This window comes from Lynx canadensis, chromosome D4 (genome assembly GCF_007474595.2).
Source record: "Lynx canadensis isolate LIC74 chromosome D4, mLynCan4.pri.v2, whole genome shotgun sequence".
NCBI lineage: Eukaryota > Metazoa > Chordata > Mammalia > Carnivora > Felidae > Lynx > Lynx canadensis.
In genome coordinates, this window is record NC_044315.2 from 61,913,942 (window position 1) to 61,930,456 (window position 16,515).

A 16,515-nucleotide genomic window follows, 5' to 3' on the forward strand; every position below is an offset into this window, starting at 1 on the left:
AAGCATAACACATATTCAATTTCTGTGTTATGCCTTCTTCCCCCTAGATGCCTCTCCCTTTCTTTCTTTTTTTTTTTTTTAAGTTTTATTTATTTATTTGAGAGAGAGAGAGAGAGAGAGAGCGAGCTGGGGAGGGGCAGAGAGAGATGGAGAGAGAATCCCAAGCAGGCTCTGAGCCGTGAACGTGGACCCTGATCTGGGGCTCACAAACCGTGAGATCGTGACCTGAGCCAAAACCAAGAGTTGGACACTCAGTCGACTAAGCCACGCAGGTGTCCCTCTCCCTTTTGGTCTTTTGGGAGAGAAAGGTTCCCAAGACAGAGTGAGAGAGAAAAAGAAAGGCACATCAGTGAGAAAAGAAATACCACCTCCTTGTGGCTGTTCTCAGAGCCCCAGGCCCCAGCTCCCTTTGCCCCCCTCCCTCCACTTCCAAAGTGTCCTGTTCAGTCTCATCCTTCTCATCAGACTGGGGCCTGGTGAACCAGTGACAGAGGTTGGAGGCTTCAGAAGAAGTCAGCCAGACCTGGGGCTCACCTGCCATCCTTGTCATCAGAGCCAAGCATGGGCTAGGCTGTCGGACTAGGAATTAAGGTTCAGATTTGCTACACTCTTAGCTGTAGAAAACATGTGTTTCAGGAACATAATGAGCTTCACAGAGGACCAAATCCATCCTTTGGTGCAAATGGGCCCATTTTTCTCATGCATCAGGTGGGTTGTTCACATGCACCTTCTTGTGACATCTCCTGTCAATGACAGTGAGATGCATCTGAGTGCCTTAAGAGGCTAGACTGGTTCAGCAATTAATGCTTCATCTGAAGGCAAATAGAAGTAATTAGCACATGCTACGGTAGGACTCAGACACTACTTTGTTCCCTCAGTGTTCCAAGTGGAACCCCACTTCCAGGTTTTTGGTCCTTCTTTTGATGGGGCCTACCAGAGATTTCTGAGGGAGCCATTAACAAAAACAGAAGCAAGGCCATCGTGAAGAGGATGAATTCCATTTAGAGGGCTTTCAAATGGCTTGTGGGAGCACCTGAGAAAAATAAGCATGTTCAAGGCACAAGCTTATTGCTCCCAGCAGGACTGGAGTGAAATTGGTTCAAAGGCTACCTTTGAACTAAGCTCTTCAGCTCAATTTCAAAACCATTCAGCTCTTCCTAGGACTGTTCAACATTCAAAACTAGAAAGTACAGAGTTTAGTTAATTAAAAAAAAAAAATACTAGAGCCAGCCTTGGCTTTCAGTAAACAAAACCAGTACATTGCCACATCTCTATGGAAATGACTGTTGAGTCTAGTTAATCAACAGGTGTTCACTGATCTCCGTGCTCTGCAGCGTGTCAGTGCGTTTTCAGAGATAGCACACATCCCTGGAGGAGACAGAATGCACAAACTAATGCATGTGGTACAGGGTGTTGTGGCATAGTAGGGATGTGGGAGTGGGCACAAAGTGCTGAGAGATAGAAGGTAGGAAGTGGTCTTCTCAAAACAGGTAATCTATTAAAAGCATGAATGGTCCTAAGGGTGCCCGGGTAGCTCTGTCGGTTAAGCGTCCGACTTCAGCTCAGGTCATGATCTTGCAGTTGGTGAGTTCCAGCCCTGTGTCGGGCTCTGCACTGACAGTTCAGAGCTTGGAGCCTGCTTCAGATTCTGTGTCTCCTTCTCTGTCTGCCCCTCTCCCACTCACGCTCTGTCTCTCTCTCTCAAAAATAAATAAACATTAAAAGCAGGGATGGTCCTTGATAAAGGCACAGGATATCTCCAGGGTAAAATGGAAGGACTGAGAATTCTAGAGATAAATAAAAATTCACTAAAGCCGTTGGAAGTATGGCTATCATAAGTTTCAGGAAGGAAGTGACCAAAAAAAAAAAAAAAAAATAGCATGCTGGGCGGTGAGGCTGGCATGAGAGCTAAGGGTGGAGCAAGGCAAGAAGAGCCCCTGACATCAGTGAGGAGGTCAGAGTTTATTTGGAGGACAATGGTGACCCATGGAAAATTTTGACCAAGGGAGAATCATAGCCAGTCTTGTGATTTAGAAAGAGCTACCTGGGTAGCTCAGTCGGCTAAGCATCCCACTCTTGGTGTCGGCTCAGGTCATGGTCTCATGGTTTGTGGGATCGAGCCCTACGTCAGGCTCTGCACTGACAGTGCGGAGCCTGCTTGAGATTCTCTCTCTCTTTCCCTCTCTCTCTGCTCCTACCTCACTGGTGCTCGCTCTCTCTCTTTCTCTCAAAATAATGATAATAATGATAATATTAATAAGCAAACATTTACAAAGAACTACCCTGACAGTTGGCTTTGAGCACAAATGAGAGGGAAGAGGCCAGTTCAGGTGTAGGAGCTGTGGTTTAAGAGGAGAGCCACTGAGGCTTACACCTTTTGTTGTTGTTGGTTTACTCTTTAAGTAGAAATTAATAGATGACTCTGAGGCCAGGACATGTGGGTGCCAGACAGTCCCCGCCTGGAGATATTGGGCAGCTCAGTGTAGAGAATGCAGAGAAGGAATTGGGAGAAGGTGCTGCTAGTGCTGTCTCTGCGTCCAGTCCACTGTGTGTCCTGTGGCTATAGCCGCTCAGCCCGCTGCCCTTTCTGTGGGGATGTGCTCGGGGAGGAGGCAGTTTGGCACAGCAGACACAGCATGACGATGGGATCTGGCACCCCCAGGTTTGCATGTGGGGTCTTGTATTTAACAAGCGTGTGTTATTCAGTAACGCGTTTCATTTCTCTGAACTTCAGTCTTCCCGTCTGTGAAGTGGGGATAACAACAACTATTCCATGAGGCAGCAGTATGGATTACAGGAAAGTAGCTTTGTGATGGAACCAGACCGGATTCAGAATAGGCACTCCATCCACCCACATTCCATCCTGGAGTGATGGTGACAGGGAGCCCCAATATTAGGCACACGCCTGCCCCTTCCCCTTGGAAGCCCTAGGTAGTCGAAAATCAAACTCTGTGGCATGAGGAAGTGGGTGGTGGCTTTAGGAGGTATGAAGTTTGGTGAATATCTCAAGCATCCTTGGATGCTTGAGAGGCCCAAAGGATGACACTGGTTTTGAAGAAATTAGGTTGCACTTACCAAGCACTTGGGCACAGCGGGGCCACGTCCTTTATGGGATACTGCCCTCAGTCCCGCCCACCTGTGCAGAGTTGTTACAGGTGCTGCGGGTATAACCCACAAGAAAAGTTAGCCCCTCTTGTCTCATTTCTGGACCTTGCAATACTTTGTGATTTGCTGGTTGGGAGAGTGTTTGAAATGTGTGAAAGCATCAGGAAATGGCAGAAAAGGCGGTGCCTGGAAAACAGCAGTGTGCGTTGTTGCGGATATTAATTTCCATTTGAATATGGGCTCCCGTGAAATCCTCACTTCTGAATAAGCCCCACTGATCGTACAGGGTGTTTGTGGAATACCAGTTGGACTACTGGCGTCAGGAAATTCATCCCAAAATAATTGTCTGCCCCTAAGCCACAGGGAAGAACTCTTGAAAAGGAAGCAGAATGTTAGAAGTTTTAACCAATCTCTTTTCCAGGAAAATTATTAAGAATCCGTGCAGTATTAGAAGTTTGCACAAACGTGGCTTTTCTTTTCTAATTCTTTTTTCTGCTTCTTCCACCTCTCTCTAGGCCCCCTTGTGATAAACTAGGTGGGGAGGTGGGGCAGGAAATGGTTTCTTTCAGATCGCTCTCATTCCCCACAATTGTGGTTGTCAAACGTTTTTGAGTCCCCAGTTTTTCTGCCCTAACCGCCCTGTTTAACCGGTGCCCCATCCCTGACATGGGAACAACCTACAGGCTTTGCTTCTGATGGGGTATCCGTGAGGGGATGTCTAGTTACAGTTAATTATATTTAATAAATAAGAAGCTCCCCAAACATAAAGTTAGTGTGGAATTACCATTTTTATAAGTATCCATTCATTAAATAAATATTGCCAGGCCTGGTGTCAGTTTCTTGGGATGCAAAGATAAGCCATGGATAGCCTACTAGGAAGTCCTATGTGATTTTCATGTCATGAACTTGATGTGCAGTGGTTAGTGCCCAGGTCCTTAAAATGGACAGATTCAGTGCAGGGTAAGGCCAGACTACTGCTCACTCTTTTAGGGCAGAAAAAGGTTGAAGTGCTGGTCATGAATGACTTCCCAAGGAGGTAGCATGTAGCCATGGGAAGATAGAGAAGAAGGACATTCCAGACCAAGGAAACAGCATCGCAAGGGCTTGGCATGGAATAGTTGAGCACCTCTGGGGTAGAGCAAACACAGTGGCACTGCATCACATGTGTTAAATCGCACCTGTAATCTCAGTAGAAAGAAGAACCAAAGGAGTGCAGTCTATTCTACTCGATGACTATGTATCCTGGAGTGAGCAGGAGGGAGAAGACATGAACACAGTGTGGGCCCTGGGCTCTCTACTTCTAGTGGTGAGAGCTGAACTTTAGGGAAATTTAGAAGATTTTCAGGGAAAAGATTGATTCAATGTGATATTTATCTTATGGCCTGGGATTATGATCTAGCCTCAGAGTACAATGCATTTCCCACATAATGAAAAGGGGGAAAAGATTGGAAAGGCCATTTTGGACCAGATGGTGGAGAGAATCTTGAGTGCCCAAATGCCGTCTTGCTAATCACTTCACCGAAAGGATGTTCTCCATAGCTTTCTTTTCTCTCTCAGGTCTTCTGTCAAGTGAGAAAATGACTCTTTTCTCTTATGCCTTATAATCTTTCTCCTGGTCTTGTTGGAACATGAACTCTAAGATTGAGGAGCAGAAAGGAAGGCTGAAGCAGGGGCAGAAAGCAATGAAACAGTGTCATAGGAGGACCGGGCAGGTGGCTGATCCTGCCACACCCTCCACCACCTGTCTTCCCAGAGCTCATTCTAAGTGGTTACCGGGTTACCTTGTGTTTATATCGTATATGGCCATCAGCTGCGTTGCAAAGAAAACTAAGTGTACAACTTGGCAAGGCAATATCCTTTTTTTAAAAAGGGGTGGGTGGGGGTTGTCTCAAGATTTGGAGATGGGAGATCTGAGTTCAAGTCTTCACTCTGCTACTTCCTAGCTGGGCAGTCTTGGGCTAAGTTGCTTACCCTCTCTGAATCTCAGTTTTCTCATTTTTTACAGAGATAATGTCTACTTGCAGGTTTCCTATAAAGATTAAGTGAGCTAATGTGTACTTTGCAGAGAAAAAAATATTAGCCAAACCTTCATTATTATTATCCTAAGTGTTATTTTCTTACCTCCAGGAAGAGCTAGCTATTCTCCTGAGAATACAGAACAATTTCCTGCATCCCTATAATTGCATATACACGTTATATTAAGTAACTTATTTGTGTCTCTTCTTTTCTAAATAGACTGTGGGTTTCTTTAAGGGCAGGGAGAGTCTTACTCATCTTTATAATTACTTTGGCATTTAAAGGCGTCTGGCACATGGCAAATATTGGTTAAATGAATGGGTTAATTGTGAATTTCAGAAAGTCTCCCAAATTAGGAAAATTAATTATTTTTAGCCTACTACTTTGTTATTAGAAAATAGTCTGAATTCCTGAGGACTACCTTATTTCAATTCAGATTAATTCAGTAATATTTATTGAGCATCTGCTCTGCGCCAGCCACACAAATCCCTCCTCCTCAAAGAGTTTGTGGTGTCGTTGGGGAGACAGACACATACTCTAATAAACCAAAGACAGGCAGAGTGGAAAGCACTATTACAGCCTCAGCACAGACTGCTGACCAACCTGTGGCTTCCTGATCAGTGTGGGCTCGGTGTCTCTGGGGACCGCCCAGCAGTGAAGGATGTTACGTATGCAATAAGAGGTAGCAGTGAGATGACTTCCCCAAGAAAGAAGGGGAGCTCAGAGCAGGAAGGTCCTGTTTGTTTGTTGGGGTTCGTTTTCCCCTTCAGCTGGAACTATCTCACTGTGGTCTCCATGCTGGCCTGTGCCCTGAGACCTGCTCAAAAAAAGAAGGATTTGCTTTTCCTTATTGGGTGTCCTCATCCCCTGTCCTCATACCCTGCTGCTTGACATGAGGAAGAGAATTTCTTTTTTGTATGGGTCCAAGAGCAGAACTGGGCCCTGTAAAATTCAGCTCAATATAAGAAAAGCTTGATCCAGGAGCAAGCAGCACTGGGGAGTTAGGTTTACAAACAGAGGCTAGACAACCACTGGTTGCAGACTGGCCCGGGCATCTCATGGGGACCAGAATTGACTAGAGCAGAGTTTCCCTAACTTTCACGTGCATGAAATCACTAAGCATCTTGTTAAACTGCACATTCTGATTACGGAGGTCTGGGGTAAGGCCCAAGATTCTGCATTTTGATGTTGATGCTGCTGGAGGAGGGACCACACTGTGTAGCAAGGGACAATGAAAGCTATTGGTAATTAGGATTCTGTGCAATTAAGAATAGCCATCATTTTAAAATACCCAGTGCCAGGCACCGTGCCAAGGGTTTTACATGTGCTCTTTTGTTTGTTTAGTAAGGAGATTTGGAAGGACCTGGGATGGATTACAGCAGAGATGGGAAGCAGAGGGACCAGCCAGGAGCTATTGAAACGATATAGGTGACGGATAGGGAAGACCTAGCCCAGAGGCGGCAAGCTGGAGAGGAGGAGCTAGATGAGAGGAACATCACAGAGATAATAACCAAAGTTCTTCGATGGATTAACTAGGAAGGCCGGGGGAAGCAATCATTAGAGATGGTTATGGGAGTGATGGGGAGGACTGTGAAATCATTAAAAGGCAAACTCAGAGAAGTGGCTGATTTGAAGGGACATTAATGAGTTGAGTCTTAGACATAGGGGATACTTGCTAATATCTGTTACTTACTGTATGCTGGCATTGGCCCAAATACTTCACATGTATCAATTCATTTACTTCTCACCACAACCCACAAGGCAGGTACCATTATTAGCCATATTTTACTGATGGGTCAACAGTCATCAGGCTCGTGAGTGGTAGATGGTACATCCAGGAAATCTGGCTCTTAAGCTTCTAATACAAGAGGTTTTAGAGTTGTGAAGTTCTTTACCATTGGGTGCTGCTTATGCCCTAATTGTATATTTATTCTGAGCAACCTACACGTTTAGTATTCAGTGAATCGTATTTTACAGATCATGGTTCCTCCATGCACATATTCATTCAACAGACATTTATTGGGTGTCTCCTAAGTAGTAAGCTTGGTGCTGTAGGTATAATGGTGAGCAAACACAGTCCATGCCTCCATGGAGCTTATATTTAATGGAGGAGGCAGGCAAGAGTCAGACCAATGTCTGATTTCAACCTGTCATATCCTTCAAAGGGGAAAAGTAGAATGCCATAGGAGAACATGGTCTAAACTGGGAGTAAAAAGGAATGTTCCCTTGAAGAAATATTTGATCTGCAATCTAAAAGATGGGTGGCTCAGTCAGGTAAGCATCCACCTCTGGAGTCTCACATTGGACTCCACGCTGAGCATGGAGGCTGCTTAAGAAATAAAGGATGAATAGGTCTTAACTAGGCAAAAAGGGGAAAACATGAGCACAGACCTAAATACCTCTATCATTTCAGTCAATCTCTCCCTTTCTCTCTCCCCCTTCCCTCTCTCCCATTCCTTCACTTTCCCCTCTCCCTTCCTCCTCTCTCTCCTCTTCCAATTCCCTCCGTTTCCTCTCCCTGCAGAGATGTCTATGGCATGGGCAGCTAAAATTGCATGGGAATCCAACAGTTTCTTTAGATACTAACACCACACAGGTCAGGAGTATATGATCTGTTGTCTGTCTGTTTTAGTCACTGCTCTACCCCCAATGGCTATAACATTGCTAGGCACAGAATAAGCACCTAATACGTATTTGTTGAAAGACGTAATTCATTAATTAGTTCATTAGGTACACAGAAAGTAGGAAGGAGTTTCAGGGGGGCTGAGCTCACCTCAGGATGAGGAAGAACATTCTAATATGATGTTCAAGGCATCCTGGTATAGTAGAAACACATCTGGACTTGGAACAAAAGAAATTAGCCATTTGCTAGTTTTGACTGTAAGTAAGTCATGAAACTCTCTGAGCCTCAGCCTTCTTAACTATGAAATAAAGATCATCTTTGTCCTGCCTGATTCACAAGGATGCTGAGAGGTGTGATAAAATAATCTAAGTAAAAGAGGATAATATAAAGTGCTACTAGGTTTAGTTTTATTACCCAGCTGGTTCTGGGCACTCTCTTTGTGATCTCTTGTGGTGGGGATCTCTTGTGGTGGGGAGTGTGATCTAAATGATTCAAATCCTTTCCAACTCATATGTACTATGACTGTAACATGTAAATCTATTAGTTAACCATTTCTGTAAGATGCAGTTTAAAGCTCTGAATGCATAAAGGTGAGTTAAAATACTGGAGTATTGGATAAAAATGATGTAGATCAAAAAGCAAGAAGTGCTGAAGACCCTGTTGTGTTTAATGGGGACAAAGATCTTATGCTAAGATGCATGTGATTCTCTAGGAAGGGGGAAGTCCAAATGTCCAGTCTCCCCCAGGATTGAAGTCTCTGTTTATTAGCGCTGCAGCCATGTTTACCAAGCTGCAAAAAGAAAGAAGGTTCCTTAAACTAAAATGTCAGTTATTGGGGTTTTAAGGGATTTCAGATTACCAGGAAGGTTCCAGACACCTAGTGACTCCCTAGTGATTTGAAAATTTGCTTGCTGCTGGCAGTAGTTTGCATGGAGACCGAATTTTATCTCAGCCCTTTTGAAAAAGTAAAGAAGCCACAAATGCAGTAGCTGTTCAAAACAACAAAGAAGGTGCCTTTGGCTTCTAACAGGAGTGTCTCTGAATTCCTCAAGGAATTCCAGGCCTAGGGTTGATCCAGCTGGCAGGGAGGTATCGATCTCCACTTGAGTTCACTGAATAAATAATGGTTGCCATAGTTATTGAGCAGCCACAACTGGTTGGAGAGCAGGGAAAACTCTGAGGCTCCTTCTGTGAGTTTGGCCATAAGAAAGTCTGGTTATAAGGTTCCATAATCAACCCCCTCCCAAAATCCAGCCAACGCCTTGCTCCATTCCTTTATCCTAAAAATGAATATGGGATCTTGAATGTAATTCAAGACATGGGGCACTGAAAGGAAGGGGAAGTTCAAATCAACGGATTGGTATTTTATTCTGGGAATAGTGTCCCTCCCTGGGTTATGAACCTAATTTGATATAGCTCAGTATTCATAGAATTTACTATCAGCACGATGACTGTTTGATCATGTTACAGCCACTAGAGCCACCAAGTCGCAGATTGTTCTGTGTTAACACTGTTTCAAACGTAAATGCCACTAACTTGGAAATTTTAAAAGAAAGGAAAGGAGTTATCTGAAAATCTCATAAATATTCTCACTATTTTGTTTCCTTTCACCCTTCTCTATATGCAGAAATAACTTCCGCTTAGATGTCATTGCAGCTTAGATACCATTTTATATTCTATTTTTTCTTTAATGTGATATTCTGTATTTGTCCACGTTGCTTCATAATCTTCATATTTGTCCTTTCCGGTGTCTACAGAATCTCCCATTACATGCATATACCATTTTTTACTTAACAGTTTCCCTATTCTTCTACCCCTTACCTTTTTCCGGTTTTTTTTTTTTCTAATAGATACTGCTGCCCCAAATGTCTTCATGCATACAGTTTCATTCTTCTGAATTTTTCCTTCAGATAAATTCCCAAGAGTGGGATTACTTGGTCAGAGGCTATGCACATCTTATAGCTTTTGAAGTTTATTGCCAATCTTGCAGCTTGCCTTTTCACTTTTGGAGGGAAAATAAAACTCTAGGCAGAACACTATTGCAGGAAGAGTTTCTCTTCAAGTTCACTCCCGGGTGCATCTTTTGAGACTAAACAAAGGGACTATGTGTATGTAGTAAAGATAAACGTAGAGGACAGGTTTGCACCTGGGCTGATTAGCTAACAGTTGCAATCATGCACTGCAAACCTTGAGAAGTAGGGAACTTTACTGCCTTTTGTCTGACCCTGTGGTTGCCAACCACTTGCCACATGTCACGCAGCATCGTAGGTGCTGACGGTACCACGCATGGAGCACCCTGCAGTTGTCAGAGCACTTTTGGGTTTCATCATCTCAGTTAAGCCTCACAATGACCCACGGAAGTAGGTTTTATTATAATGGCACTTCTTCTAATTTATCGTTTAATATTTAAGACACACGGAAAAGGGGGAGCCTGGCTGGCTCAGTAGGTAGAATGTGCAACTCTTGATCTCCGGGTTGAGTTCCAGCCCTGCGTTAGGTGTAGAGATTCTTTAAAAGTGAAATCATAGAGGCACCTGGGTGGCTTAGTCAAGAGTGTCCAACTCTTGATTTTCGCTCAGGTCATGATCCCAGGGTTGTGGGATCCCAGTGCTGAGTGTGGAGCACTGAGCATCAAGCATGATTGATTCTCTCTCTCCCTCTGCCCCTCTCCCCCATTTGCATGCACACACACACACTCTCCGTCTCCAAAATAATAATTTTAAAAATTTTTTTCAGTAAAAATAAAAATCTTAAAAAAAAAGACACATGGAAAGGAATGAAGGATAGAATCAAGACTTGTGTGTCTACCGCCCTGTAATCCCCATTCTCCTAGAAGGACATTGAGCTTCAAAGAGATTAGGTCACATGGCTAGTAAGTAACAAAACCAAAACCAGAATCCAGATCTGTCTGACTGCACGCCCAGTGCCCTTTTCTCTATATTATGATGCACTGAGATGAGACGCCTACAAGTCACAATCCAACTGAGATGCCAACCAGCAATTTTCATGGTTGTACTTTAATATAATTACAACCACCAGGCTGGAAGGGACCTGAGAGGTCATTAAATTCAACCTCCTCCTTTTTTTTTTTTTTTTTTTTTTTTTTTAATTTTTTTTTCAACGTTTCTTTGTTTTTGGGACAGAGAGAGACAGAGCATGAATGGGGGAGGGGCAGAGAGAGAGGGAGACACAGAATCGGAAACAGGCTCCAGGCTCTGAGCCGTCAGCCCAGAGCCCGATGCGGGGCTCGAACTCCCGGACCGCGAGATCGTGACCTGGCTGAAGTCGGACGCTTAACCGACTGCGCCACCCAGGCGCCCCATCAACCTCCTCCTTTTAAGATAAGCCTTGGAGAGAGAGGAGCTCACCCAAGTTGTACACAACTAGCCAACCTAAGGCCAACCTAAGGAAGAATACAGATCTTCTGGCCCCTGGGCCTCCTTTGATTTAGAGCAAGAGAAGAAAACAATGTCTGGGCATTGCTTCCTTTTGCTGATTGGCTTTTGTTTTAAGGAAATAATTTCCCCACAAAAATATCCCCAACTGAGGATTAAGAGTAACTTCTTATCTTCTGAGTACTGAGTAATGTGTAGAAATGTTGAATCACTGAACATTTCTGTACACCTGAAACTAATATAATGCTATACCTTAATTATTCTGGAACTATATCCCCAACTGAAAAAATAAACCTAGGAAAAATTAGACAGTGTTGCCTGATTTCCCATTGGAAGGATGCCTTCCATCTCACAAGAATTATTGTTTTACATGTAAATATACTTAGAGATACAAGCCCTGACTGAGATAACTGGGGCCAAGCCCTTCTCTCAGGAAAGAGGCTCTGGTCTCTAAATGCTGAGGGAGAGCAAAGTGATTTGTACTGGATGGCAGGCTCCTTTCTGATTAGAGATGCAACATTGTTCTGGGGCAAGAGGACAAAATCTGCCTCAGAAAACAGTTCAGATCAGTTTAGCAGTTAAGGTTTATCACTTAACCTTAAAATAAATTAGGGGATCATAATATTCAACATGGGGATCATTTTATGTATTGTTTTATAAAATATAAGATACTGGTGTTCATGTATTGCTACATTGTAGAATGCTACCGTGCCTGTTTCTGGGCCTTTTCCCTTCTCTTTGACTTTTCCATCTCCACAGCAGGAAGACATGTGTATTTTGTACAGAGTGCCTGGTGTCAGTCAATAGGTGTTTCAAGGGGGGGTGCAAAAAAAACAAGGAAAAGAAAAGCTGGGTTCTTCTCAGTGCTGGTTAGCATAAAAGCACGTGCATGAAAACATGAAGAATGTGCTTTATGCTGGGTCTTGGGGGGGGGGGGTTGCCCTTGCATTAGCAAATGGAACTGACCGAGCCCCTTTCCCCATCTGTCAAGATGAGAACATTAATTCATTTGCCTGGACGTGTTTCTTTGTCACTCTAAAGAGTTGCTTCCTGACAAGGCTTTCGTATGTATGCAAAATAATAACCACTCTGTCGTTCACTCAGTGTGACTATGTGCCAGGAACTGTGTGCATAGTTCACCTAAGTGGGTCCTCCCAGAAACCCGAAATTAGGGACGATTATTATCTTCATCTCATAAGGACACTGGGGCTTAAAAATCAAGAGGCTAACTCAGGGGCACACAGTGAAGAAGTGGCAGGACTGGGATGCAAACCCTGGTGCCATTGGAGTCCAAAGGCCACGAGTTCCCTCCAAGAGGGAGGCGCTTGCATTGTAAAATGCCATCCCAACTGGAGGAACAAGATGCGGGCTTCCATTAGGGATTCAAAGTCTCTTAAGATGTGACTGCCTCCTGGGGCACCTGGGCAGCTCAGTCAGCTAAGTGTCCGACCCTCGACTTCGGCTTAGGCCGTGATCTCACGGTTCGGTTCGTGAGTTTGAGCCCCACATTGGGCTACAGAGCCTGCTTGGGATTCTTTCTGGTCCTCCGCTGCTCGTGCGTGTTCTCTGTAGACAAACAAACTTTAAAAAGATTTTTTTTTTTTTTAAATAAAAGATGTAACTGCCTTCCAAACTTGCCCCCTTTCCATTGTTCTGCAGAACGACATGGGTTAAAAGAACCAAAGAGAGTAGAGGAGCTATGCAACAAGATCACAAGCAGCTTGAAAGACCACCAGAGTAAGGGACAGGCTGTGGAGCCCAGCGAGCCTAAGGTCCTGGGCGCTCTGGTAGAACTGAGAAAGATCTGTACCCTGGGCCTCCAGCGCATCTTCTACCTGAAGCTGGAAGACTTGGTGTCTCCACCTTCCATCATCGACAAGCTCTTCCTGGACACCCTGCCTTTCTGAACAGGAGCAGCCTGAGGGGGGAGCCACCTCATTGGCTAGTGCCTCCGACTTGCTAAGCAGCAGAGGATTTGGGTCTGGACACCTACCATTTTCTGTCCTTGCTTAAGAGAGAAAAAAAAAAAATCAGCTCCTGTAGAAAAGACTTTTTTTTTTTTTTTCTGGCACTTTTCCTTACAACCTAAAGCCAGAAAACTTGCAGAGTATTGTGTTGGGGTTGTGTTTTATATTTAGGCTTTGGGGTTGGCGCGGGAGGGGAGGGTATAGTTCATGAGGGTTTTCTAAGAAATTGCTAACAAAGCACTTTTGGACGATGCTATCCCAGCAGGAAAAAAAAAAAAAAGGATAATATAACTGTTTTAAAACTCTTTCTGGGGAATACAATTATAGTTGCTTTGTATTTAAAAACAAGAACAGCCGATGGTTGTTCGCCAGTGTAGGATGTGTCTTGAGGTTGATCTTTAGAATACACTTCCTGTGTCAAGGGTATGTATGTGGTGCAAACAAGGCAGAAATTCTCTCTTCTTAATTTCTTTCTTCCTTTATTTTATTTTAACAAATGGTGAAAGATGAGGATTACCTATAAATCAGACATAGCAAAATGATAATGGCTGTTCGCTTCCATATACAAGTGCAATTTTTAAAGTGCTGTCTTACTAAGTCTTGTTTATTAACTCTCCTTTATTTTATATGGAAATAAAAAGGAAGCAGTCGTGCTGGCAAGTGACACATGTTAATTTTCCTAGCAGAGGCTTTGTCCACCTGCCCTATAGAACCCTTCTGAGGTATGGGCCGTCCAAGATTTTAGGCAATTCTTAATGGATCCAGATCTCTGCCCTAACTGTCCAGCTGTCCCAAAGGGGGCTCAGATTATAAAATGGATCGCATACAACTGTGTTGGTTGTGCTCTATCAACCCAGACAGAGTTCCCTAAACTTGTTCCAGTTGATGGCAACTAGCTGACACATTCGTTCAGAAGCCCCAGGAGCATTCAGTGAGTCTCACATGTCTGATCCGTAAATAAGAACATACAAATAAGTAGGAACTGATCATACAGGGTAAACATCAGCGATAATAAGATTTTTTAAATATATATAATTTAATTTTTGTTACTGGTTACAGAGACAATTTTGGAGAGCAAGTGAATCTTATTTTAAAAAAAAATTATGGTATGAATGTGACTACTAGACAGGATTAGTGGGCTGCGTTTCAACATTCCGTGTTCGTACTCCCTTTTGTATGTTTATACTGTCAATGCCATATTACTACGAGATAATTTGTTGCATAGTGTCCTTATTTGTACAAACATTTGTATGCACGTTATATTGTAATAGCTTTGCCTGTATTTATTGCAAGACCACCAGCTCCTGGAAACTGAGTTAGAGTACTTAAATGGGGTGTTCACAGCGACTTGGATACACCTATTAGAAATTAAATAAACAAATATATATATAAATATAGCAGGTTACATATATATATTTATAATGTGTCTTTTTATTAACCATTTGTACAATAAATGTTACTTCCCATGCAGTTATTTTATGGTTCATTTGCAGTGACTTTTAAGGCAGTACTGTTTAGCACTTTGATATTAAAATTTTGCTTATGTTTTGCTAAATTCGAATAATGTTTGAAGATTTTTAGGTCGAAAAGTCTTTATATTATATACTCTGTATCAAGTCAAAATATCTTTGGCCATTTTGCTAAGAAACAAACTTTGAATGTCAAACTGATGTCACAGTAGTTTTTGTTAGCTTTAAATCATTTTGCTTTAGTCTTTTTAAAGAAGAAAGAACAGAACTATGCTGTTTATATTGTCATTAAATTATACAATCAAACAAATGCCAAATGAATTGCCTAATTGCTGCAAAGGATAACCCAGATAGCAAAGCATATATGGTTTTTTTTTTCCAACAGTCATTCTGATATTTGATCATGTATTATGTTTGTGTGAGCTTTTATAAAAGATTATTATTTTTATATCCAGGTGATGGGGTCTGCAATGTTAGGATCTTGGAATGTTAGACTTGGCAGGGGCCTGACTTGTTGACTGGTCCCCCACCCCTCTGAAACTCATACAGGAGAAAACAGGGGCCCAGCGAAGAGTAAAGATTACCCAAGATCCAACAGGCTGGTTGGACCAGAACCAAGACTAGGACCTGGTTCTCTTTTCCATAGTGTTATTACTCAACTTACTACATCTATAGGAAAATAGGCTTTTAAAAATAACCACGACCATTTACATTTTACCTGATGACCATGAGGAAAGTAGTACTTTTGCATTAATTTTTTGAGCTTATATGCAAACATAATAAACATTATTAAATATCAGGAAAGCTAACATTTCATACAAGGTAGCTTCAGATCAAATTCAAATTGAATTTGAATAAATTAGAAATGCTGTGCATACATAACCCTTTTGTGCACCATTGGTATTGGAAAGTTAATCCTTGTTTTTTGTCATATCCATAAGAGAAAAACAAAACAAACAGAAAAACCAGAGCCCTGGAGAAATGCTGTTACTTTTTATTTTTACACCCATCAGATTTAAGGAAAAGACTTTTTAGCCGTAATATTGATTGGTTGAAATGAATGAAGGTTTTTAGTTATAGGTCTAGACGCTAGTGCTGAAAATAATGGTTATAGCCAGTGTTCTTCCGTCTTCCATAGTTGTAATAACTATGAGAGCTTCCCACATAATCCATCAATTCAACTCCCTTTTTTTGTCTTGATGTTGACACACAAGTTTATACAGAGTGGATGACCAAACTAGCTCAGAAGAGGACAGCAAGAATTAAAGCAGGTGATTCTTCCTTGTGGGAGAGCTCTCTCAGTGTGAACACGCCTTCTGTGGGCAGAAATCAGGAATCCACCAGCTGTTAATGGAGAGTGCCTTGCCTTTCATTTCAGACAGCAGAGTTTTCCAAAGTTTCTCTGCTCTTCTAACAGCATTGCTCTTTAGTGTGTGTTAACCTGTGGTTTGAAAGAAATGCTCTTGTACATTAACAATGTAAATTTAAATGATTAAACTACATTTTATCAATGGCTACCGGTGTGTTGAATAAGCATGCTTCATTGAACAGTATTCTCTTAATCATTTTTAGAATAGTATTTGCTGTGAACTCTTAAACACATCCCAAAATAGATTTTTTTAAAAGGCTTATTAATGCTGAAAAATTAATAGGCATTCTGAATTGGAAATATATTAAACCTCACTGATTGGGAAGGACATTCTGAATTCAATAACCATTTATTGACTGCTTCCTGTGGGCAAAGCACTGCTGTGTGCTTTGAGGAGATACAAACATGCACAATGTCTGAAGCTATTTTCTTTCAACTATCTATAACTGTGTGTATATTAAATGGAGCTAATAATTTATTGCCTAAAAGTATTCTTTAGGGATATAAAGGATTTATTTCTCTATCAAGATGATGGATATTAATTGTTTGTGAACCAGAATTTATAACAATC

The 16,515-nt window shown here is 42.4% G+C and overlaps 1 protein-coding gene across 1 annotated transcript in view; it reads left to right on the forward strand.

Moving 5' to 3' along the window:
• The window catches only part of NR4A3 (nuclear receptor subfamily 4 group A member 3), a 36,067-nt gene extending 19,984 nt beyond the window's left edge, over positions 1–16,083 (forward strand). Inside the window, exon 7 of the mRNA XM_032595650.1 lies at positions 12,799–16,083. Within this exon, the coding sequence (XP_032451541.1) occupies positions 12,799–13,046 (248 nt within the window). The 3' untranslated portion in view covers positions 13,047–16,083. The remainder of the gene's footprint in view (positions 1–12,798) is intronic.
• Positions 16,084–16,515: the final 432 nt, after the last annotated feature.